Here is a 21,968-nt window from a genome sequence, read left to right on the forward strand (position 1 = left end):
AATGAGGCGGCAGTTGGGGCGCGAGCAGCGGCCGACCGCGACGCGCCAAACTGGTTACAGTAGGTCGGTGGTTCTTGCCAAGTGGTTTAGCTTGCACGCCGCGCGCGGGTACCGTCACTACCTGATCGTCGAAATCTCTCATTTCTTGGCACTGGGGAAGTGAAATGATAGGGCTGGCTCGACGGTCGTCGTCCGCAACGGTTGGACAAACCGTCGGCCGCCTCAACGGGCCTGCGCCACCTACTCCTGTACCTAAGGTACTGTACCTTACCCCGGGCTTCACATGTAAGTACAGGGTACTTCCAGTCTACAACCCCTATTGCAAATCTCAGGGGGTTGGCGACAAATGCGGAAGAGGGGAAAAAAAGCGTGTACCTTGATGTTTGACGTTGGACACGCTATTGTAGCGTCGGTGACGTTGGAAGATAACTGTTAAACTGTTAAAGTGGTCGGCTGCTGTCAAATGTCTGGAACTGCCCAGACGACAATGCAAGTCATGGCCATCCCTCGAGATGGACTACCCAAATCGTAACCGGCCATATTGATCGTGCCAGGTGAGGATGGCAACATCATTCCTCATAAAGCGGATCGGCTTGAAGGCACCAGTCGCCACCTCTCACCATCGTCCGACACAGTAACCTTCCCCTCTTTCTCCAGTTTCCGGAGAATCTGCACAACGCCGCCAGCCGCTGCGGGGTGAAGACTTTCAGGAACATCCGAATAGATTGACCTGACCAGCTGCATCACCGTCCATGCATTTCCCGCGCCATCTCCCTGCACCGTCGCCGACGCCCCAGGATCATCATTCCTCGACCGCAGCCGTTGCACAACCTGCTCCTCCCTCTGCTGCCGATGCCTGATATACTCAGCGACCTTTGCCGGCCCGTCCTGCACGACCGGTCCGTGGCCGGGGTACGCCCTGCCGCCGAAGAGGCGGCCCATCTTCTCCAGACTGGCCGTGTAGGCCGCCAGATCCTCAAACACGGCCGTCCCATGGCCCAGGACGTTGTCGCCCGTGAACATGGCGTCCTCCTCCTCAAAGAGCAGCACCACGTGGTCGGTTGTGTGGCCCGGCGTGTGCACCGCCGTCAGGGAGGCGCCCTCGACCAGGAACCGTTGGCCGTCGCGTATCTCCAACTGGCCCGCGTCCGGCTGGTGCTTGTGCACAAGGATGGGGGTGGTGCCGAGGCCACATGCCGCGGCGAGCTGTGGGATGCCGCCCGTATGGTCGTGGTGCCAATGTGTGATGATGGCGGCTGAGATGGAAGCCTTTTCCTGCTCGAGAACCCGTTTCAGCGCCGCGATCCACGAGGGCTTGCCCTCGCCCGTATCGATGAGAAGCCGCTGTGGGCCGGTGCCGACCAGGTAGGTGTTGGTGCCCTGAAGGGTAAATTTCCCGGGGTTGCCGCCGAGGATGCGGATGCACGCCGGGCTGAGGCGCTCAACCTCGGGGAGGTGGGTTAGCTGGGTTGCCATCTTCAGCCGTGGGCCGCGCGACAGGCGCATCACTCGGCATGCGCCGGCTGTGTTGGTGTCAAAGTCCTAGACCCGTGGCTGGCTGCAGAAGACAATGTACGGCCCGGGGTCGGGTTGCCTTTCGGAGAGCTGCGGGGTATTGTCGGTCCGGCACTAGCATTCACCACTGCCGTGATGGGCGGACCGGCATGTGGTTACCTAACGTGTCGCCGTTTGTCGGTGGTTCGGCTTTCGGTCCTTGTGCTGCCATCCAGTTCGTACCTACTTTGCAGCACGTTGGAGATATGGAACCTTGTTACCAGGAGGCAGGAGCAGTCTTGCGCTCCCAGGCGCCGACTGCTGATTGGAGGAAGAGATGCAGCCTCGGTTCAGCTTCTGGAACTTCCTTGGCGGGAGGGGGGTGTCCAGGAACATTTACTAGCAATACTGTTAGTGTTGTAACAGAGCTAAGATTCCTAGAACATGCTGTTGTCACCTACAACAGCTTACCTCAATACTGTTTCTTCCAACAGTATCGTACAGCTGGAAAAGGCTGTCTAGAAGACATCATGTTTTCTTAGGAACAGCCTGTATTTGGATATATACTGTCTAGTCAGGAGCACTCATTCCTTTCTTGACAGTGTTGTATCCTACCTTCTCCTCAAGACTCATTGCTCCTTCCCTTCCCTACGCCAGGTACTACATAGTCCAGTCTTTCGCATCAGCAGTCACGCGTGCTCGTAGTGTAATTGACTGTAGATGTACTGTAAATTGTAGTCTTGTAGTCTGTAGGTCTTAAGTTCAAATCCATGTCGTGATCTTATTTTTCTTCATCTTCAATCTAGGCCTTCGTAGTTCATACCATAGTTCAGCCCGGCCCTACAGGTTCAGAGAATGACCCTGTAGAGGCCCTTGCTTTTGCTCCCCCAACACTCTTGGATCACTATGTTCAACGAATATAATGATTGCCTATTATAGTCTGTTACCCCTTAATCATTCCTAGGCAACCATGTTTAGCGAACATAATAATGCCTATACCAGTCTGTTACTCCTAGGAACACAGCTAGGAACAGTCTGTTACAATGGAACAGTCTTATGTGACGTTGCAAGGCTGTTAGGTCGGCCACTGTTATCTTCGTCAAGGGACTGATTCCACGATTTCCGGGCCAAAATGCTGTTTTGGCCTTAACAGGCTTGCCACACCTATGTTGTACGACCCCCTTCTCCCGGCATGGTTACATACTCAGCTGTTCGCGAGGTTGGGACAGACTGTGAAAACGATTGTAAACAGAAAAAATGAAGAAAATGCTATACATCCGATATGACCTACGGAGTACGTGTATGGGCAACTCAGGGAATAGGTAGTGGGGCGCTCCCGCAGCGTGTCGAGGCTGATGCCCTGTCAACACTCCATGAGTCCATGTTCCGGTATCGCCAGGGCATGTTAGCGCCCCGAGCTGAGCCGTTCCCGCCTATCGATAAGCCCTGCAGGAAGGATCCGATAAGCAATTTCCAGCCAGCCGCAACGGTTGGACACCTTTTGATGATCAATAGAGAGACATCGGATTAACGGGAACAGTTCAAGCAACTCATCAGATATCAACAAGCTTTCAAAGCCGCTCAAACAGGTACTGGTCAATTGCTGGCTCACCCATGCAACCCTGGAAACGCCGAGACTAACAACACTGTCTGTATAGTAACGTCAGGTACTAGTAATCACTGCTTGCCTGAAGCTGGAAAGCATTGCGCCCCTTGCCCTCACCTCAGCGCCACCACCGCAGCGGAACCCCGGGACAGCCTCGCTTGACGACCGGTCCACGGCGCCAATCCTGCGAAATTGTAAACGACTATTCACTTTGGCGCTTGTATCAGCGGACCGAGAAAAGAATCCCTATAAACCCAACCTTCCCCGAGCGATTGGCAGCGATTCGGATCCGAGCCTGCGTCCTACCCATCGCCCCATTCTCAAACTTATTTATACCAGACCAGACTTGGGCCCGGTACTGTCTCCGAGCCCCGGCACAGCGCTCTGCACCATGGCTGCGAGGCCCGCCACGCCGGCATCGCCCAAGAACTACAAGGTCAAAGCGCCCCAGCCAGGGCAGCCTGTGTATGGGTGTGGTAAGCTGTGCCCAGTCCAAGCGTTGCCGGCCGTCTCTAAGGCGTAGACTGCAGAACACCTCCAGCGTCTCTTCAGTCAAGACCAGCAGACGACGAATACCTCGATACAACATTACAAGGCCATTCTGCGCGCCATCTTCGACACAAACCCCATCATTCCGCAGACCGCCAAGTGCGTCGACGGCCCGGTCGTCACGTCGCTCACTCCGACATACTTGTGCTTACAATGCCCCTCGACCTTGATCGAAGAGGACCTTATAAAACATGGGAGCAAAAAATCTCACCGATTCTGTATGTTGGCGTCACACTGGGGTGGTGTCCAGGGGTTGCTCGCGCCTAATGCCTAACTAACTTGGCGCAGATGTTGACTCAAGAAGCGCTGCTCTGTACTGTCAAATGTGTGACGACATGGTCTGGGATCCGACGTTTGAGGAGCTGAGGTTAAGGAAAATGGGTACGGGCTCCTTTTTCACAGGTTCGTTTGCCCCTGAGCGTATTGCACATACTAGCGCAGCAGTTGGCTAATGGACCTTTTCAGCGCGGAAGCGAAAACACGAAGAACTATTCTCAGATCCGATCAGGGACAATCCCACATACATCTCGTCCAACACGACCACTGCATCCTGCAAGGCCAATGGCCTGCGGGGCATCTACAACGCCGGCGCCACCTGCTATCAGAACGTAGTGCTCCAGAGCTTCCTTCACAACCCCATCCTCCGCAACTTCTACCTCAGCGATGGCCACCAGAGCAACAATTGCGACACGCCGCACTGCCTAAGTTGTGCCATGGACGACATGTTTCAGGATTTTTACGCGCTCGAGAATACTAACGGGTACACGGCGGCCAACATCCTGTCTGGGTTCTGGATCAGCGAGAAGAAGGCGTTTGAGAACCTCGTGACGACCAAGGAGCAGGACGCCCACGAGTTCTTTCAGTTCCTGGCCGAGGAGCTGCACGAGCGCAACGGCGACGGCAAGAAGCCCGAGATTGGCAGCGAGCACAGCTGTAACTGCATCATCCACCAGACCTTCTACGGCAAGCTGCAGAGCACCACCACGTGCCAGAACTGTGGCGGCGTGACCAACCAGGTGCAGAGCTTTTTGGATCTGAGCTTGCCGCTCGAAAACCTGACGCAGAAGAAGGGCAAGCGGGGCGGGCCCAAGGGAGCGACCTTGACCCTTCAGGAGTGTCTCGACGAGGAGTACATCAAGTCGGACAAGTGTGAGTACCGCTGTCATAGCTGCAACTCGATGCAGCAGGCGCGCCGTCAGACCTCGATCAAGCGGTTGCCAAATGTCATGTCGATTCAACTCAAGGTACGCTATAGGAACCAGACAACCCTCATACGCACCCCGGCAAACCCAGTTCTAGCTTGAAATCAACTTCTTTTAATGGAACAGCGTCACTGACCAAAATATAGAGATTCGAGTACAAGCAAGGGCGCAACGAGCGTGCGGCAAAGATCGACACGCCCGTACAGTTTCCCTTGCAGATTAACATGCTCCCCTACACGAGCCGCGCCAGGGGCCAGGACGTGAGAGAGAACTACGAGCTGGCCCGCACCTGCGTCTACGACCTGCTCAGCGTCGTGGTGCACGTGGGCGAAATCGATACCGGCCATTACGTTTCGTATTGCCGGGTTGGTGACCAGGTGAGTTTCCTTCTTATCTGTCTTCTTATCTATCTTCCTGGTAAGCGGCGCTGACATGACCGGCGGGCATCAAAGTGGTTCGCGTTCAATGATCACAGGGTAGAACTGGCGCAAATGTCGGACGTGCTGAATGCTAGGGCGTACCTGCTGTTTTACATCGTCAGGTCTTTGTCGTAGAACGTCTAGACCGGGCTCTGAGCAGTAGTCGAAAATTCTTTTGCAGAGATGCCCTAGGATATTGGGACATATTCTCGCCCCTGTAAGCCTGCCTTGGCCGGGAAGATCTTGCTGTGGGAACATGACAGAAGAAAGTTCCCTACATTCCATCTAGACTTAGTGGACTAGAAACGCCGGTGCTGTCTGCAGGAGATGGCCCCTGTGTTGGCTGATTGTCCACTGACGGGGTGAAAGAAGTGAATGGCGTTGTAACTATGAATGGATGGGTTGACGGGCTGTCTTTTGGCGAGTACGCAGGCGTGGCATGGATGGGCATAGGGGATTGGGGGGCATGGGCATGGCAACGACACTGTGGCATTTTACACTCCTCTGCCCCAAACTGAACTACCTGGCGCTAGTATGCAAGGTAGAGAAGTGTACCGGCGTCAATACAAGTCATGGAACATATCCTATCCCCTTTGCTTGACAACCCTGGTCTTGTTTTTTGGTTCATCTACTCCAGCTCCTTACCCACGCATTCATCTCAATAACCCTTCACTTTTTGCTCACCCGCTATGCCTACTTGCCCTGCCCCTCCCCCTCCCCCTCCTCCTTTCCCTCGTCCTCCCTCTGCCGCCACTTCCAGCTCGACGACGATGACTCAAAATTGGCGTAGCAGTAAAACTCGTTGCTCAACCCCCTCGCGTGGACAGGCTCGTAGTCGGTTGTGCGCAGGCCATAGGAGCGGTACAGGCGCGTCACGAGGGACTCCATGCGCTCGCCCGTGCACACGATCAGTCTGGTCTGCTGCTGCTGCTGATGGGGTTTGGACAGCCACCGGACCGTGAGAGCAGCTTGAGTTTACGGTCAAAGCATGGTCAGTTGTGTCTCAAACGCTGGTTGGGTGGTTGAACGGAAGTGTGGTTGGAAAAGGGGGATACCTTTAGTCTGGCAGTCCTCGCTAAGAAAGGGGGGGTCACAGATGATGCGGTCGCAGGAGGCTTTTAGGTGGGCTATATATGCACGGCAGTCAAGGAGTGCGTGTCAGTGTTCAGGTAAGGCTTGATACAGTAGTTAAAAGAGGAAGGGGAGAAGGACTGACAAGGCAGCTTCAACGGCTGAGCAAAGTCGTAAAAGACAAGCTCGGGGAACACGGCAAACCGGTTGTCGTGCTCGAGGAGGACGAGTTTGGGTTTGGGCTGGCCGGGCGAGGAGGTGTTCTAGAAAGCAGAGCGGAAGCTCAATGTCAGCGATGTCTCTTGGATTCAGTCAGGGGTGTCACCCGCAAGGAGGGCCAGATGGATGGGTATTCAATCATACCAGAATATTCTTCAGTGCGACAAACACGCTCGGCGCCGAGACGACGGCAATCGTCATGTCCGAGGTGGCTCCATCAAGGAGCTCTCTTGCCAACAGCGAGGCCGTTTCGTCCGAGTACTGAGTACAGAACAAACCAGGTACTTGATCAGCAATACCGAACCACATGTATGTACCGTACTTGAACCCCCTTTCAATGAAAGGAAATACCCCGCGAACAAACAGAACGGCGTACCCAGAACTGGCTCTCATTCCAATCCTCGGTAAAAGCCTCTATCGACAGCTGGCCGGCGTTGGTTGCGGCGGCAGCGTGCTGCTCCTCGGCCTGGGCCTTGAGCTTGGCAAACTGCTCGGCGCGGGCATCGCGTTCGGCATAAAACTGTTTGAGCGCATCGAGCGTCGAAGAGGAAAGTGTCCTGAGCCCCAGATTGTCAACGCCATAGTTTGCGCAAAGCCGATGAAATAGACGTTTCATATGATACTTACAGCTCTTCATCATCACTGTCATGGCCCGTCATCTTTTACCGGATTTTGCCCTGAGCGAGAGGTGAGCGAGCGTCCAAAATCGTTGCTAATATCCATGTGAGTGAGGGGCCGAAATTTTGAGAGCGGGCACTCAATTCCCTCTTATTCGCAGATTACATTTTGGGCCTCACGTCACAAAGCAGTGTCGAAACAGCCCCTCCTCAACCCACCAGTTCATAGCGGAGCCTCACGGCGAGACGACCGTCTTGACTCTAAACTTATCATTTTGGACCGAGGCGACTCAAAGGAAATAATGTCTCTAGTTACATTGGTGAGTATATACACTCTTCCACGGTGACCAGCCTCGACCACGAGCACGCCAACAACACCAATTCTACAATTCGTCTGTAACGTGAATGTATTTCCTCTCTTCCCTTTTCTCCTTCTCCGTCGCAGGTGGCAGATCGTAGAATGTTGACGAACGGAATCCTTGCTGTTCGGGGTCAGCCCAATCCCCGGTCGAGGGGTAGAAGTGGTACATACCAGGTAGTGATAAGTCCACTTGCTAATATCGGTGGGCTCAATGTCAAGGTCCTTGAAGGTCTTTGCGGTTTCGTCAATGACCTGGTCGTGGAACTCGCGCTCGACCTCGTCGGCGGACATAATGTCCCACCACAAGACGCGGTTTAATAGGCCGGCTACGGGCTTGAGGATGCTCTTTGGCACGTTGATGTGCCTGCGCTTCTTGAAGATTTCCCGGTCCACCATCTCGGCAATCTCGGCTGTCGAGTAGTTCTTGGGCCCGTAGAGTTCAAACGTCTGCGAAGCCGTGCTGTCGTCGAAGAGCATCTTTTCTAGCGCCTCGCCGACATCGATGACCTGCGACCACATCAGGATGCGGCTACTTTGCAATGCTTGATGTGACTGCACCTACATGCACCGGCCAGTATCGCTCCTGCATGTTGTTGGAAGTGAAGAGATTCACGACGCTGGCAAGCTTGAGCAATAACTTGTCCTCGAAGCCAAACATCGGAGCAGGTCTGACGATGGTCGTCTCGGGGAAAATTTCCCGAACCACGCGCTCCGCGACGCCCTGTAGCACTAGTTAGGGGTCGCCTCCTGCTCAGAAGCTAGGGGCGGGTAGGCACCTTGGTAGCGAAGAACTCGGAAGTGGACGAGGGGTCCGCATTGTATGATGAGACGTGGATGAAGCGGTCAACATCATACTTGGCAACGGCCTCGGCAATCCGCTGGGCACCTTCAACATGTACGTCTTCGAGAGAGAAGTTCCTTCGTCTGTCAGTCCCGCCGGATTGGCTCAATTGGCGGACCATCTAAACTCACTTCGTAGGATAGTTTCGGCCGACCAAGTTGTACACGACGTCCGAATGCCTGACGCTCTCTTCGATTGACTGGGTATTCCGCAGGTCGTATTCCTAGCCACTGTTCAGCCATCGACCTCGCCGGGATGCATCGGGTCCCTCACAATGAACACGACGCGGCCTAGGTCACCGGTGAGCTTGAGATGGCGCTTGGCCATCTCCTCTCGGAACGGGACGACGACGGTGCATCCCTGCCTTGCTGCACACAGTTGCCTGGTCAGCGGACCGTCGAAATTGCCTCGGGGAGCCGGATGTCCCAACCTAGTCTGTTGACGATGTAGCGACCCAACTGGCCTGTCGCGCCGAAGACGGTAGCAGTGTGCTCGCCGAGGGAGGAGCTGCAGGCAAAGATGGTGAGCAAGAGAGAGCAGACAACTCGGGAGAAAGACAACGGACCGGCCACCCTGAATGCGGATAATCGGTTTGCCGGTGCGCGTAATGTGCACGTCGGAAATGGCCCGGCGCTGCAGTGCGCTCCGAGCAATCTTGGGCGCCGTCGACCGCACCGCAGTCGGCAGGGAGGCCATTGTGGCTGGTCGTGGGATGGGGACCGCAATAAGCGCTGCGTCTGCAATTCAATTGACGTTGGCGATGGACGCTTGCGCTGCGAGCTTCGGTCTAGCAACCGCCAATTCAATCAATTGCCTGCCCGCCGGCTCAAGCTCCCGTGCCCCACAATAACTCCTGGCGTTGATTGACCAACCGTTTAGGGCTTTAGGCCAATCATGTGTGGGAATTCCAGACGGTACAGCACTGTACGGACCCGCCGTGCACTGTGCCGTTAGTTGAGTCCCAGGCTGCCCTGCCGCGTCAAGTGGGAAGGCTCAAGCTATGGATCTGGATTAAGGCTGGCATCCCGCCTTGCTTAGCCTTCAACTTCTCAACTGGAGCCTCGAACCACACGCCATAATTTCAACACTTGATATTCGACGAGAGCTCTACAGATATCCCGCCCGAGGTACATACGGTCACAGCTGCAGCCGGAAAGACTCGCACTTGGGCATCCTCGTCCCGCTTTCACCGACAGCGCTCACGGGCCCGGTCAAAGCAGTCGAAAGATGAACGTCGACACCATCTCAGATTTCCTCGCCGAGCAGCGGGACAATGCGCCCGAGGAGCTGCAGCCGTTGGTGCTCGAGTTCGAAACACTATGGGAGCGCAAGCTGTGGCACCAGCTCACAAACCAGCTCATCGAGTTCTTCAACCACCCCGGTAGCGCCCCGCAGCGCCTCCAGCTCTACAAGGTCTTCATCCTCAAGTTCGCCGACAAGATCAACCAGCTGAAGCTTGTCGACCTCGCCCTGAAGGCGGCAACACAATGTAGAGGTACGGAACGATGCCCTGCGTACATTGTGCCAGCTTCACTCCCGGCAGCAACCCCCCCCCCTAACTGAGATACGTGCCAAACAGACAACCAAGAGCGCCTGCACTTCATGGAGGCGGTCGTCAAGAAGGTGGACCACGAAGACTCGCAGGATGCGCTGGTATTCGCCACCATCGCCGTGGCGCGCGTGAAGCTGGACCTCAACGACCTGGACGGCGCAAGGAAAGACCTGGACCGGGCCGAGCGGGTCCTCGACAGCTTCGACTCGGTCGAGACCATCGTGCACGCCGCCTTCTACGGCGCCAACGCCGACTACTACCAGGCCAAGGCTGACTTTGGCTCGTACTACCGCAACGCGCTGCTGTACCTGGCCTGCATCGACATCAAGCAGCTCAGCCCCGCCGAGCGGCGCAACCGGGCCTACGACCTGGCCGTGGCCGCGCTGGTGAGCACGAGCATCTACAACTTTGGCGAGCTGCTCTTGCACCCGATCCTGGACGCACTCGCCGACAAGGACAACGAAAAGGACGACAACAAGTGGCTGCGCGAGCTGCTCTTCGCCTTCAACCGCGGCGACCTGCAGGCCTACGACGTGCTGGCCGACCGCATCGCATCGCACCCCCTGCTTTCCCAGCACGCCCGCCAGCTGCGCGAAAAGATATACCTGGCGGCGCTGACCGAGGCCGTGTTCCGCCGCCCGCCCCACGACCGCGCCATGACATTCGCCACAATCGCCGCCGAGACAAAGGTGCGGCCCGACGAGATCGAGCACCTCATCATGAAGGCCCTCAGCCTGGGCCTGCTGCGCGGCACCATCGACCAGGTCGACGAGGTGGCTCACATCAACTGGGTGCAGCCCAAGGTGCTCGACATGAAGCAGATCGAGAACATGCGCCAGCGGCTGCAGGAGTGGGACTCGAGCGTCAATCAGCTGGGCAACTGGATCGAGAAGGCGGGGCAGGATGTGTGGGCCGTGTGAGAGGATGGTGCTGGTAGAGGGAAAAGTCATTTGTACGATACCTATGCATAATAGACACGACAGATGCTGTCATGGCCAGAGCTAACCTGGGTGTCTAATCATTCAACGATGAAGACTGCATTCGCAGCCCATCTCAAGTCCTTCCTAAGGACCAATATATCTACTTGAATCAACTTCCCAAATGTGACCGATACGCCTTCCCTTCTATTCCCGCTTCCAACAATCAATCAGAAACACACATACACACCTACTCACCCTTCACCTTGCCATCATCCCCTGCCCATGCCCCATTTGACCGCCGTGCAGAAGCAGAAGCAGGAGCGGGACGCGCCAGAACAATTAACTGGCCCGCCAACCAAGCCGGCCACCAGACACACCACACAACCACGGGCGAGTAGGTGCCCGTGACGTGCCAGGCGACGGCGGCATCACGGAGAACGCTCCGAACGTCGAGACGCCAGTAGAGCGCGCCGGCGAGGAGCACGGCCGTGGGGCTGACGGCGTTGAGCAGGACCGCGCAGGCGATGCGCTTCAATCCAGAGGTGGGCGAGGGTGAGAATGGCCGGACAAAGGACAGCGGCGCGGCCAGCAGGCCGATGATGAGCGCAAGAGAAAAGTTGAGCGTCGCCAGGGATGAGAGGAACATGCCCAGCAGCAGGAGGGAGAAGCATTGAACGAGGTCGTACTGTGCGAGTGTGAAGGTGGTCTTTGTGGCCAACAGGTGCGAGAGGACTGGCGGCAGGAGGGTGTTGAGCAGGGCGAAGGTTATGAAGAGCGGGGTTAAGGCCTGGGCGGGATATACATCATTCAGGGGTCAGTGACAGCTCACTTAGAGATTGTTTTAAAATTGTTATGTAGAATCAGAGTGGGGGGTATAGAGGGCTTACGCTTTCCGGGACATGGTTGAAGAGGTATAGCGGAATGACGGAGAGGACCTGGCAGAGGGTGACCACTCCCAGCGGAAGGGACAGGTCACGCTCGGCGGCATGGTTGGCGGGGGTTACGGTTTTGCTGTCTGCCGTTGCTTGGCCGCCGCCTTCCGAGTGTCCGCTCTTGACCCACAAGGCGATAGCCATGATAGTAAAGTTAGCGGCCACCAGCATGGCACTGGGCAGGTAGGTGCCGATGCTGACGAAGCGCTCACGATGCATGAGCAGGTAAAAGAAGAAGCTCTGGTGGAGGTGCTCCAGCAGGTTGTTGAGGCTGCGGAAGGAACCCTCAACGACGCGGCCCAGGGCCATCTCGTCCTGCCAGCCCTCGCCGAACGGCCGGAGCGTCACGGCGTCGACGTGGTACGGGATGAAGCTGCTGTGCGGGCCGCTGGCCAGGCCGAGCCCCTGCTTCAGCATGCCGCGTAGCATGGTGCGCAGGCGGTCCTTGTAGTCATCGCTGTGGCGCCACATCTCCTGCAGCGCCACGTCAATGCCCATCTGGCCGCGCGCAATGCTGACGACCGAGTTGATGAGGTCCAGGTTCGGCAGCTGGCCGTTGACGCCGTCGTAGACGATGTGCAGGCTCTCGAAGCGCCCTTCCTGAGCGTAGTCGATGGCAATGGCGCCCTGCAGTAAGCCTGACTTGAGGGGCAGGCTGGCGACGCGGGACGGGTCGTGTGCGTCGTGGTAGGCATCGACCCAGGCTTGGGGGCCGGCAATGCTGTCAGGGGTAAGCAGCAGGATGATATCCTTGGACCACAGCGACCAGCGCTTAAAGTACCGCGCCAGCGTCAGCGCCAGTGGTATGCCATTGCGGTTGAGCTCATGCTTGACGTTCTCCCATGCAGCAACCAGCACAATGGCCTCGGTAGCGTCGCCTCGCGGTGCCTGCAGGATGGCGTACAGGTTCTCGCCAGCATAGGTCCGTCCTGCAGCGTGGTAGGTGAAGTTTTGCCGGGCTGTCTTGAGACCGAGACCCTTGACGATGGGTTCCAAGCTGTTGTTGATCCTAAAAGTCGGTTAATCGAGAGCCCAAGCGTTCATCCGCAGCTATCATGTGCGTGAACTGCGTACTCGACATTGCTCTTGCCCGCCAACGCATTCACCTCGTGCTTGTAGGCCCGAAACACATTCTGGTCGCTGCCGCCGAAGTAGGTGTGTACCTGCCCAGGAAGAAGCGCGTTTTCCGATATGTAGGTTCTCCGCGAGTACTGGTCGAGTGGGAGCAGAAAGAGCCAGACGGCGCCGACGACGACGAAGAGCAGCGAAAGGTACGGCGGGAGCTTCAGGATGCGCGGATCGCGTCGCAACTGCAATGCACTGGCTGTGAATTGGTCAGTCATTTTCCCTTGGTAACTCGGTGAACAGCTTCTCACCTAGTAATCTTGGCATCTTGACCGGCTGCAGTGCCGAGGTGCTCCTCGCAGAAGCTTTCTCGCGATGGTTGCGCCTGGTGTTCTGGAACTGGGTACGGATACAGGGGCAGCCTAGGGGTGCTCGGTGTTAATGAAGCACAGTCTAAGTTGAGTTACCGTTTGAAGGGCGTCGCGAAAGTTATGCAGGAAACGGGGCATGGTCCACGCGGTAAGTAGGTATTTCGAATAGAGTACGAAATATTTCGACTCTGTACTGTAAGCATCGAGTTGGAGAAGGCAATGGTTGATGACAGCGTCAGTCGTCGAATTTCATCAAGTTAAAAGTGCGTACAGTCTATAAGTAAACAAAAAGTTGCCGCCATCGTCACCAACCCGTAGATTGCCTCCAAGTCGCGGCAGTTCATACCTGACGTGATCAAGGTGTTTATACAAGCATAAGCGATGCGCCGTACAAAAAGAAGACCATGTCAACATCAGGGCCCTAATCGCTGTGTACTGCCAACCAAGCCCAACGCAACACTCGTCGGAGGCGGAGATCCCGACGAAGGCAGCACGCCGAACCGGCCGTACGTCTTCTGGTCCACGCTGACGTAGTGTGGCAGCCGCCCAAGGAGGTTCAGCTTTCCCTCGACCCAACGCAGCACCCTTTCCGGCGGCGCCAGGAATTTCAGATATCCTAAGCCACCTGCGCGCCCATTGATTAGAAAATGGCAGAGACAGAAAGCTAAGGGAAGGGACACCCACAAATATACCCAACCAGCAACCCGGCGAGATGCCCGAGGAAACTCGAGCTCGGCACGAGAGCCGCTACGCAGAGCAGCAGCGCGATGGGCGTCGTCCACGTGGGAATATGGTGTGTGCCCACGACCAGATACGGGTTGGCCTTGTACGTGCGGATGGCCTCCATGCCGAGCAGGACGAACACCCACATACTGGTAGAATCGCGCTGTCAGCTCACTCCCTCAACTCTGGGGCAACACAAGATAGTAAGCTAGCTCACCTAGCGCCCATAACAGCCGTATCGGCCCTCAGAATCCACTTTTCCACCGCCACGTACATGAACGCCGGCAGTGTGGTCAACGCTATTGTCCAGAGACCAACGTCAGCATCCCCTTCTGTTCCCACCCGCTCACCCAAAAGGGTCAAGGCGAACTAAAGACTTACGGCCAAAGAAGAGCGCCAGCGACGTGAGCGTGCCATACTCGCTCTCAAAGCGCTCCAGCAGCGGCGTCAGCGCCAGCGCGTTCATGAGCGCGTGGAACACGTTCAGGTGTATAAACGGGAAGGTATTGAGCCGGTACACTGCATCACCCCCGTCAGCCACAACAAAACCGCAACAGATACCTTCCCCCTAAACTGGCACCACCCCAGCAAATAGACTTAGGATAAGAGGGGGTACCCACGCGTCGCAAAACCAAGCTTGTCCGGCACCAGCGCGCCCCAAGCGCGAACGTCCCACCAGACCTGCACACCGAGGATCCAGAACAGGCCGATGGCGGCCAGGACGGCGCGCGTGAACAGCGGCAGCCGGAAGAGGTATGCCCTTGCCCGGAGGGTGCTGAACCCGGCCACGTTGGGTGTCGGCATCGTTGCTGTTCTCTTCCAACCAGATTTGGTATGCCCCCGTTCTCACCCCGTCGGACGGCCTGTTTCCGGTTCTTCTTCCCTCTTGTCCCGTTCCGTCCCGTCCCAGCGCAGGGAGGGGAAACTTTTCGCGACTCAAACTCGGATGGGTAGGTATATTTAAGGCATATAATACACGTGTAGGGGGGAGGTTTGCAATGGGCCTGGCAATCGGGTGCTAGGGTAGCCGGCCTGTCGGCAGGTATACGGTAGGTATCCTAGGATTATTGTTGCACCTGCGAGAATGTTGTAGCCTTCATCGCGCGTAGTGTTTCCGATCGTCGTCCGTTGGTAAGTCGTCAATTAAACATAAAAGTACCGTCCAAGTCCAAGTGGCTCGAACAAAAGACTTCTTTGCAAATGGAAAGCTAAGCCAGACTGTCATCGCCGGAGTTGCATGGAACTTTTATTCAGCCTGTCCTTATGTAGACCCCGGATCGCACGGCACCTAATCGCGAAAATTAACCTTATCAGGCAAGACAACGTTATAGCGTATTTAGTGTTCGGTAATCGGCATTCACTGCATGATCCCCTTTGATGCATAACGGTGACAGCTACTCCGTAGTCCGTACTACATAACAACAAGGGCCATTTCCACCCAAAGTTCCAAACCATCATCATCAAATCCTCGGCACGAGAAACAATACCTTTGTACAGCCGAGCTTTATGAAGACGAATCCATTCAAATGCAAGGGCCATGACTTATACATACAAAAAGAGAAACAGTGCTGCGGATTACGCCAATTCCGGAAACAAAATCCCTGCAACCGCGCCAGCCCACACCACCCTCTCCATGTTCACTCTCATCTTCCTTCGTTGCATGTTATAGCGTATAGATCACAATCTACATGATGCTTGTTTTAGTTCTTGGCCTGCTTGGCCATCGTGTTCAGCGCGCTGCCGTTCTTGAACCACTCAAGCTGCGCCTCGTTGAACGTGTGGAGCAGCTTCACCTCGTACGGCTTGCCGTCCTTGGGGTGCACCCGCATCGTAATCGGCTTGCCAACGGCGAGCTCGGTGCACATGATGTCGACCCTGTCGTCGGGCTGAATCTTGTCGTAGTCGGCCGGGTCCGAGAAGGTCAGCGGGAGCATGCCCTGCTTCTTCAGGTTGGTCTCGTGGATACGGGCGAACGACCGGGTGATGATGGCGAGACCGCCAAGGTGGCGCGGCTCGAGGGCGGCGTGCTCACGCGACGAGCCCTCGCCGTAGTTCCAGTCACCCACAACAACCCACTTGATCCCCTTGGCCTTGTAGTCACGGGCAACGGCCGGGACAGCATCGAATTGGCCAGTCGTCTGGTTCTTGACCGAGTTGGCCTCGCCATTGGCAGCATTGATGGCGCCAATAAGCATGTTGTTGGAGATGTTGTCGAGGTGGCCACGGTACTTGAGCCATGGGCCAGCCATTGAGATGTGGTCAGTGGTAGTCTTGCCCTGGGCCTTAATCAGGATGGGCAAGCCAAGGGCATCCTTGCCGTCCCAGGGGTTGAACGGAGAAAGGATCTGGAGACGATCCGAGGTGGGAGAGACTTGGACGTTGACGGAAGCGCGGTCCTGCGGCGGAGCCTGGTACGTGTCCTGGCCCGGATCGTAGCCCCTGGAGGGCAGAGCTTCACCCGACGGAGGAGCAAGCAGGAACTCGTTTCCGTCCTTATCCTTGAGCTTATCGGTCAGAGGGTTGAAGTGGAGAGTACCGGCAATGCTCATGGCAACGACGAGGTCGGGCGAGGTGACGAAAGCATGAGTGGCGGGGTTGCCATCGTTACGGCCGGTGAAGTTTCGGTTGTAAGACGAGATGATCGTGTTGGCTTCACCCTTCTTGACGTCCTTGCGATCCCACTGGCCGATGCAAGGGCCGCAGGCGTTCGCCAGAACAACACCACCGAACTCTTCAAAGGTCTGCAGCTGGCCGTCACGTGCGATGGTGGCGCGGATCTGCTCGGAACCAGGGGTCACAACGAAGGTGGACTTGGCCTTGATGCCGTGGTTGATAGCATCGCGCGCGATCGCGGCGGCACGCGTCATGTCCTCATACGAGGAGTTAGTGCACGACCCGATTAAGCCGACTTTGATCTCCTCAGGCCAGCCGTTGGCCTTGGCAGCCTCGGCGAACTTGGAGATGGGAGTCGCCAGATCGGGGGTGAAAGGGCCGTTGATGTGGGGCTCGAGCTCAGAGAGGTTGATCTCGATCAGCTGGTCGTACTCGGCGCCCTCATCCTCGCGCAGCTCCTTCGCGTAGGAGCGGGCAAAGTCGCCAATCTCCTTACGCTTGGTAGCGGCAAGGTACTCGTACATCCGGTCGTTGAAAGGGAAGAGAGAGGTGGTGGCACCAATTTCAGCACCCTGAGAACAGTTAGTCTATGTTCTGAGCCGGGAGGCGAGGGAAGAAGACGCAAAATGGAGATGACAGACCATGTTGCAGATGGTTCCCATGCCAGTCGAGCTGATAGTCTCAGCTCCGGGGCCTAGAAGCAGTTAGAGAAGGCAACAGCGTGACAACGGACAAACAAAAGAGAGGCAAAACGGGAGGGGAAGGGGCGCTGGAGGTGCAATGCCCGTGTGTCCAAGTGTGAGCTGCTGGATTCTCTGTCAAATAGTCTCGGTCAATGTCCCAAACAAGAAAGGGCGTGTTGTATCCTGCCGCCTAGCCAGATTAATCCTTGCAGACTTCACAGGAGCGCTTCTTTACACCTGCAGCTGCAGCGGCGCGAGCAACATGTCTGGTCCCAGCGAGATGCTGCCCGAGGCTTTCGCCCTCATGAATATGTGGCCGCAGACGGAGCATCATGCCGCTAGTCTCGACGACCTTCGCTCGGCTCGACTGCCGACGGTTTTGAGGGCCTCGGGATTGGTGACGAACGAGCTCTTTCTCCCTTGGTTGACGTACGCCTCCAACCCTCCCCATCTGAATCGGTATTTCTCACTCTACACCTCACGGCGTCGTGGTGGTAGATCTTTTTGGTCTTAAGAGCATCGTGACCGCGAGGCCATCCTATGACAGCGAGTCACGGCTACCGGTTCATCCATCTTTTCTTCGGATAGTCGAGCTCTGCTATCCCCGCTAGCCGTATGGACCGATGTGAAGGTTGATTCGACTACCCCGCTCCTGGGGTCTGTCTAGGCGTACTCGCGCAATTCGCATTGTCCGCCTACCCTGTTTTTCTAGGTGTGCTCACCTGGGTACTCTGGGTCTGCTTACCTTCACACTTGGACACTTTCGGCAAGCGCGCAGCGAAGAAAAAGGGGGCAGTGGCTGAAGACAATGAAGAGGTTTTACGTACCATGATACTCAACGATGGCGCCGGTACCGCCCTTGACTGTCAGGATGCCGGCGACCTTCAGGATGACATCCTTGGGAGCAGTCCAGCCAGAGAGCTTGCCAGTCAGTCTAACACCGATAATTTTGGGGGCTTTGAGCTCCCAGGGGAGGTTGGCCATAACATCGACAGCGTCGGCACCACCGACACCGATGGCGCACATGCCAAGACCACCAGCATTGGGAGTGTGCGAGTCGGTACCGATGAGGAGACCACCAGGGAAAGCGTAGTTCTCGAGCAGGATCTGGTGAATGATACCAGAGCCGGGCTTCCAAAAACCAATGTTGTACTTTGCGCAGGCGCTAGACAGGAAATCGTAGACCTCCTTGTTGATGCTGACAGCACGCTCGAGATCTTTAACACCGCCAACCTGAGCCTCAATCAAGTGGTCGCAGTGGACGGTGGTCGGGTTGGCGACCGAAGGCATGCCGGCCGACATGAACTGCAGGATAGCCATCTGGGCGGTAGCATCCTGGCAGGCGACACGGTCCGGCCGGAGTCTGAGGTAGGAGACACCGCGCTCAATCTCTTGACCATGCGGATCGTCCAAGTGGGAGTAGAGGATCTTTTCGGCGTAGGTAAGAGGGCGGTTGAGTCTTGACCTCACAATGGCGAGGTTCTCCGACATCTTCTTGTAATTGATGAAGTTGCCCTCCTCCCAATTGTTTTGCCGAACCTGCATTTCACGATGTCGTCAGTAATCCGGACTAACGGCGCGCCGGCAGCTGAACACCGCTGGTAGCCCATTAAGCTCTTACCTTCTTGTCCAGCGGTGAATCGGACACGGTCGCCATGCGCCGCAAACCCAGGCTCGCGCTGCCCAAGGCGCGGCTCCGGGCAACGCCCAGGAGCTGACGAGATGCCAACATGGTGGTGACGTTCAGCTCGATGAGCGAAGCAAGTGGAAAATCAATTGGAGTGGAGAGTGTAACGCCAGCTGGCCGCTCGGCAACAACAACAACTCAAAGAAAACGAGGATCGAATTTCTCCCCTCGGACAGCGGTTGCAAAAGGAGGGAGAAAAAAAACTGGGTGGAGAGTTTTTGTATGGCAGAAAACTGGAGGAGGGATTTTAGATGGTCGTGGCAACGGGACCTGTTGCTACGAACATCCCTCCAGCGTCATAGCCGAGAAAGTACCTCGCCCAAATGGAGACTGAGATTGGGCCAATCAGAGCCGTTGCGATTATGCCTGCCCGCATGTGTGGGGGAGCTGTGGATCGAAGAACATGACATCCTTGTGTACATCGAATCAGGCTAGTCTTCAAACGCAAGCATCTGATTTCTCCGTCACAACCCACCTGTGCAACGCTTCCTGTCTCCTCACCAGCCTCCTCTTATACACACATCGGCGTCGTGCAATTCGTGCCTATGTGGCAGTTTAGTGTACGATGCAGGTAATGGTGCCGGGGCACTTGAATCAAGGCCAGATTGAGATCTAGCAGTTTGGACCTCAGTGTGTTGCAAAGCTGTATCTCAGGTTGTGCTGCACTGAAGGTGCTACCATTGACCGAACCAGGTCACCAGTCGAATAGCCGAGGCGCGAGTGTTACACCTGTTCGGCTGTTCCCGATTTACGCTCCAGTTCCGTCCCAAAGAAAAGCCTTTCGAACCGCTTAATGCAGGCTGAAATGAGCATTGCACACCTTATGTTGGAAGGGTTCAGGAGTCAGACAGCTCCTACTTCCATGTCACTGGATGATAGACCCTTACCTAGGTAAGCTGTTTGGCCTTGGAGTTGAGTCGTTGACAGCACGTGCTGTGTTACTCCATGCGCCTCCTGAGCCGCCAACAAGATTGAAGATAGGTACGCCCAGGAGAACATCGACATTTCGTGTAGTCGACTTCTCGAGCTACAGAACATTCAAGAAAACATGGTGTACTGCATACGTCAAGGTCCCGACAGATGTGGGCAAGATGTGCATCTGTACGCAGTCGAGCCTGTGCCACCACCCGCCGGGGGTTGCATGTGCTCACCCTACAGACCGCGGGCTGGTTTCCCGGCGGCTCTGGTCCAATCCTGCAAGGCTCACAAACTTCAAGGTGACGCATCAACTGTCGATCTTGAGCGTCTTTGCTGCCATTCGTGTCCAAGCTATCGTCGACCCGATTTCAACAATCAATTTAAGCCCAGTGACCGATTCTTGATTACCCGCACTGGACCCTTCAACTAGTATCGGTTGTTGTCGGGCTATTCCGTACATTTGATGGACGCTAGGAAGTGCGGGTACCCCACTGTACGAAGTGACTTGTGTGAATATCAATTCCCCTTGTCGCCGGGGAGAAGGAAATTTCTGCTGGCCTGGAGACGCTTTTTGTGGGGCCATCGGTAGCTGGCCGGTTCGGTGTCTTGTCGCTCGGCGGGAACATGGAGATCCGAGGGCGATAGGCGGTAGCTCCGGCTCGCATTTTCTCGTAGAAACGGCGGTGATCCTCTGCGAAGTGTGGACCACTTGAATGGAAACATTTATTCAAAAGACTCGGATCTTCAACCCCTTGGTTCCGACTGATGCATCGTCACAAGGGCCTGGTTCACAAGAATCAAGATCCGGCACCTAAAAGATCTCGTTACGCCATATCAGACCAGAACGCGCTATGTAAGCCCCCACTTACATCCGCTCAAGCGAAGGTATCACCAGACGGTATCATCTTCAGCGGTGTCCAGACGTGTAAACAGCATCGGAAACTGGCTCCAATGCTAAAGGTTGATTTGTGACGAGGGCAAGTTCCAGCACATGAAGAGAATTTCAGGTTGACAGCACAGATGGCCAACAGTTTACCTAGGTAAATACGTGATTGCTACATCAAGCCTGTCCAAGCTATGAATTTCATGGCCTGGATTACCAGATTCTTCAAGTTTTCATAGTGTCTGCTACGGTGTATACCTGAGACGGTGCCGACAAGCCTCATCTTACAATATCATGTTAGTAAGAAGAGGATTTTCCCCGCATAACACGATATAGATACCGCAAAGTCGTTCCTTGCTGAGCCACTTCGAAGAACGCTATAATTCCACAGATTGACCACAGTAATAAGCCACAAGGATTCATATACAGCTTGGATCTTGATCAACTGGTTTGCTGTACTTGTCACAGCTGTTGCGTTCAAGGTGAGATGAGAATAGTGAATACAGAGACATACCGTTAAATGAATGTTCAACAATGGTGGCGTTCGTACGATAGAAAGATATATCGCCTTGGCGCCCAGCTACAATTGTTACTGCCGAGATTTTCCCACACACTCGACCTCAGCTCTCAAATCTCTCTGAAGTCTGAATGCCACCATAACCAGCCACACTGAAGTCTAACTCATACAATTCCACTTCAAAATCACAGCTCAAGCATAAACGGGACACTTGGCGTCACAGCACTTCCTGTCATCATGGGTATCTTCGCAAAGCGCACCAAGGCAAAAACAAGACGGCGGGTGCGGTGAGTTTGGCCGCACAGACCACATCAAATTCCATTGACTGATGCCCTCGACAGCGACCTCGACCAGATCCAAGCCGATCTCTTGTCCCCGAGGCACCTAAAGCAGTACAAGGAGACGAAAGCGGCTGAGGACCTGCCTGGCCTTGGGCGCCACTACTGTATCGAATGTGCTAAGTGGTTCGAGACAGAGACAAGTCTCGTGCTACACAGAAAGGGCAAGCCTCACAAGAGAAGGTGAGTGCCAGAACAGCTAATCTTGGTGTGTCCTGCTCACGAAGAACAGACTCAAGCAGCTGCGCGAGGGGCCCTACACACACGAGGAGGCTGCCGCTGCCATCGGCTTCAGGACCGACAATGGGCCTGAGAAGCCGAAGACCAATGACGTTGAGATGGCATGAGCGGTTTGAATCTCGATTATTCTCGTAATGGCAGATGGCG

General features: G+C 55.7%; 9 protein-coding genes across 9 annotated transcripts; 4 read left to right on the forward strand and 5 right to left on the reverse strand.

Annotated features, from left to right (window-relative positions):
* Positions 1–576: 576 nt before the first annotated feature.
* On the reverse strand, positions 577–1,476 carry N656DRAFT_772030 (Metallo-hydrolase/oxidoreductase; the record flags this gene model as incomplete). Its single annotated transcript, XM_064813897.1, has 1 exon — positions 577–1,476. One exon carries the CDS (start codon positions 1,474–1,476, stop codon positions 577–579), a length of 900 nt encoding a protein of 299 aa, XP_064665774.1.
* A 2,015-nt stretch (positions 1,477–3,491) lies between these two features.
* On the forward strand, positions 3,492–5,405 carry N656DRAFT_718654 (cysteine proteinase; the record flags this gene model as incomplete). The annotated part of the gene is made up of 6 exons (XM_064812296.1): positions 3,492–3,576; positions 3,631–3,867; positions 3,938–4,051; positions 4,115–4,893; positions 4,998–5,228; positions 5,304–5,405. The coding sequence occupies 6 exons, from the start codon at positions 3,492–3,494 to the stop codon at positions 5,403–5,405; spliced, it is 1,548 nt and encodes a 515-aa protein (XP_064665775.1).
* A 458-nt stretch (positions 5,406–5,863) lies between these two features.
* Positions 5,864–7,389, reverse strand: N656DRAFT_446691 (uncharacterized protein). Its single transcript, XM_064809673.1, has 6 exons — positions 7,188–7,389; positions 6,937–7,117; positions 6,705–6,821; positions 6,487–6,604; positions 6,326–6,397; positions 5,864–6,238 (listed from the first exon to the last, which is right to left on the reverse strand). Exons 1-6 carry the CDS (start codon positions 7,217–7,219, stop codon positions 5,964–5,966), a joined length of 795 nt encoding a protein of 264 aa, XP_064665776.1. The 5' UTR covers positions 7,220–7,389; the 3' UTR covers positions 5,864–5,963.
* A 171-nt stretch (positions 7,390–7,560) lies between these two features.
* Positions 7,561–9,075, reverse strand: N656DRAFT_802059 (NAD(P)-binding protein; the record flags this gene model as incomplete). Its single annotated transcript, XM_064818201.1, has 8 exons — positions 7,561–7,659; positions 7,710–8,045; positions 8,101–8,259; positions 8,315–8,456; positions 8,511–8,602; positions 8,653–8,747; positions 8,810–8,886; positions 8,945–9,075. 8 exons carry the CDS (start codon positions 9,073–9,075, stop codon positions 7,561–7,563), a joined length of 1,131 nt encoding a protein of 376 aa, XP_064665777.1.
* Positions 9,076–9,384: 309 nt separating this feature from the next.
* Positions 9,385–11,231, forward strand: N656DRAFT_784499 (PCI-domain-containing protein). The gene is made up of 2 exons (XM_064816181.1): positions 9,385–9,874; positions 9,959–11,231. Exons 1-2 carry the CDS (start codon positions 9,607–9,609, stop codon positions 10,849–10,851), a joined length of 1,161 nt encoding a protein of 386 aa, XP_064665778.1. The 5' UTR covers positions 9,385–9,606; the 3' UTR covers positions 10,852–11,231.
* Positions 11,099–14,746, reverse strand: N656DRAFT_802061 (Gaa1-domain-containing protein; the record flags this gene model as incomplete). Its single annotated transcript, XM_064818202.1, has 9 exons — positions 11,099–11,638; positions 11,739–12,792; positions 12,858–13,103; positions 13,160–13,270; positions 13,673–13,844; positions 13,904–14,091; positions 14,160–14,241; positions 14,324–14,461; positions 14,563–14,746. The coding sequence occupies 9 exons, from the start codon at positions 14,744–14,746 to the stop codon at positions 11,099–11,101; spliced, it is 2,715 nt and encodes a 904-aa protein (XP_064665779.1).
* Positions 14,747–15,642: 896 nt separating this feature from the next.
* On the reverse strand, positions 15,643–18,970 carry N656DRAFT_718638 (aconitate hydratase; the record flags this gene model as incomplete). Its single annotated transcript, XM_064812293.1, has 4 exons — positions 15,643–17,127; positions 17,197–17,249; positions 18,066–18,777; positions 18,860–18,970. 4 exons carry the CDS (start codon positions 18,968–18,970, stop codon positions 15,643–15,645), a joined length of 2,361 nt encoding a protein of 786 aa, XP_064665780.1.
* Positions 18,971–19,408: 438 nt separating this feature from the next.
* Positions 19,409–20,584, forward strand: N656DRAFT_784501 (uncharacterized protein). The gene has a single exon (XM_064816182.1). It carries the CDS (start codon positions 19,798–19,800, stop codon positions 20,245–20,247), a length of 450 nt encoding a protein of 149 aa, XP_064665781.1. The 5' UTR covers positions 19,409–19,797; the 3' UTR covers positions 20,248–20,584.
* A 747-nt stretch (positions 20,585–21,331) lies between these two features.
* N656DRAFT_784503 (uncharacterized protein) lies at positions 21,332–21,939 on the forward strand. The gene is made up of 3 exons (XM_064816183.1): positions 21,332–21,530; positions 21,585–21,764; positions 21,814–21,939. The coding sequence occupies exons 1-3, from the start codon at positions 21,481–21,483 to the stop codon at positions 21,926–21,928; spliced, it is 345 nt and encodes a 114-aa protein (XP_064665782.1). The 5' UTR covers positions 21,332–21,480; the 3' UTR covers positions 21,929–21,939.
* The last annotated feature ends 29 nt before the right edge of the window (positions 21,940–21,968 follow it).

Source organism: Canariomyces notabilis (genome assembly GCF_033297395.1).
Source record: "Canariomyces notabilis strain CBS 508.74 unplaced genomic scaffold N656scaffold_34, whole genome shotgun sequence".
In the NCBI taxonomy this organism is placed as follows: domain Eukaryota; kingdom Fungi; phylum Ascomycota; class Sordariomycetes; order Sordariales; family Chaetomiaceae; genus Canariomyces; species Canariomyces notabilis.

Excerpts from the sequence above, each read along its gene's own strand:
- N656DRAFT_446691 (XM_064809673.1), bottom strand. The coding sequence starts at position 7,219 with ATGACGGGCCATGACAGTGATGATGAAGAGCT. Across the intron at positions 6,822-6,936 it reads GGAATGAGAGCCAGTTCTGG|TACTCGGACGAAACGGCCTC; the intron begins GTACGCCGTTCT and ends TTCTGTACTCAG. Across the intron at positions 6,605-6,704 it reads TCGCACTGAAGAATATTCTG|AACACCTCCTCGCCCGGCCA; the intron begins GTATGATTGAAT and ends TCTGCTTTCTAG.
- N656DRAFT_784499 (XM_064816181.1), top strand. The coding sequence starts at position 9,607 with ATGAACGTCGACACCATCTCAGATTTCCTCGCCGAGCAGCGGGACAAT. Across the intron at positions 9,875-9,958 it reads GGCGGCAACACAATGTAGAG|ACAACCAAGAGCGCCTGCAC; the intron begins GTACGGAACGAT and ends CGTGCCAAACAG.
- N656DRAFT_784501 (XM_064816182.1), top strand. The coding sequence starts at position 19,798 with ATGATAGACCCTTACCTAGGTAAGCTGTTTGGCCTTGGAGTTGAGTCG.
- N656DRAFT_784503 (XM_064816183.1), top strand. The coding sequence starts at position 21,481 with ATGGGTATCTTCGCAAAGCGCACCAAGGCAAAAACAAGACGGCGGGTG. Across the intron at positions 21,531-21,584 it reads AAAACAAGACGGCGGGTGCG|CGACCTCGACCAGATCCAAG; the intron begins GTGAGTTTGGCC and ends TGCCCTCGACAG. Across the intron at positions 21,765-21,813 it reads GGCAAGCCTCACAAGAGAAG|ACTCAAGCAGCTGCGCGAGG; the intron begins GTGAGTGCCAGA and ends CACGAAGAACAG.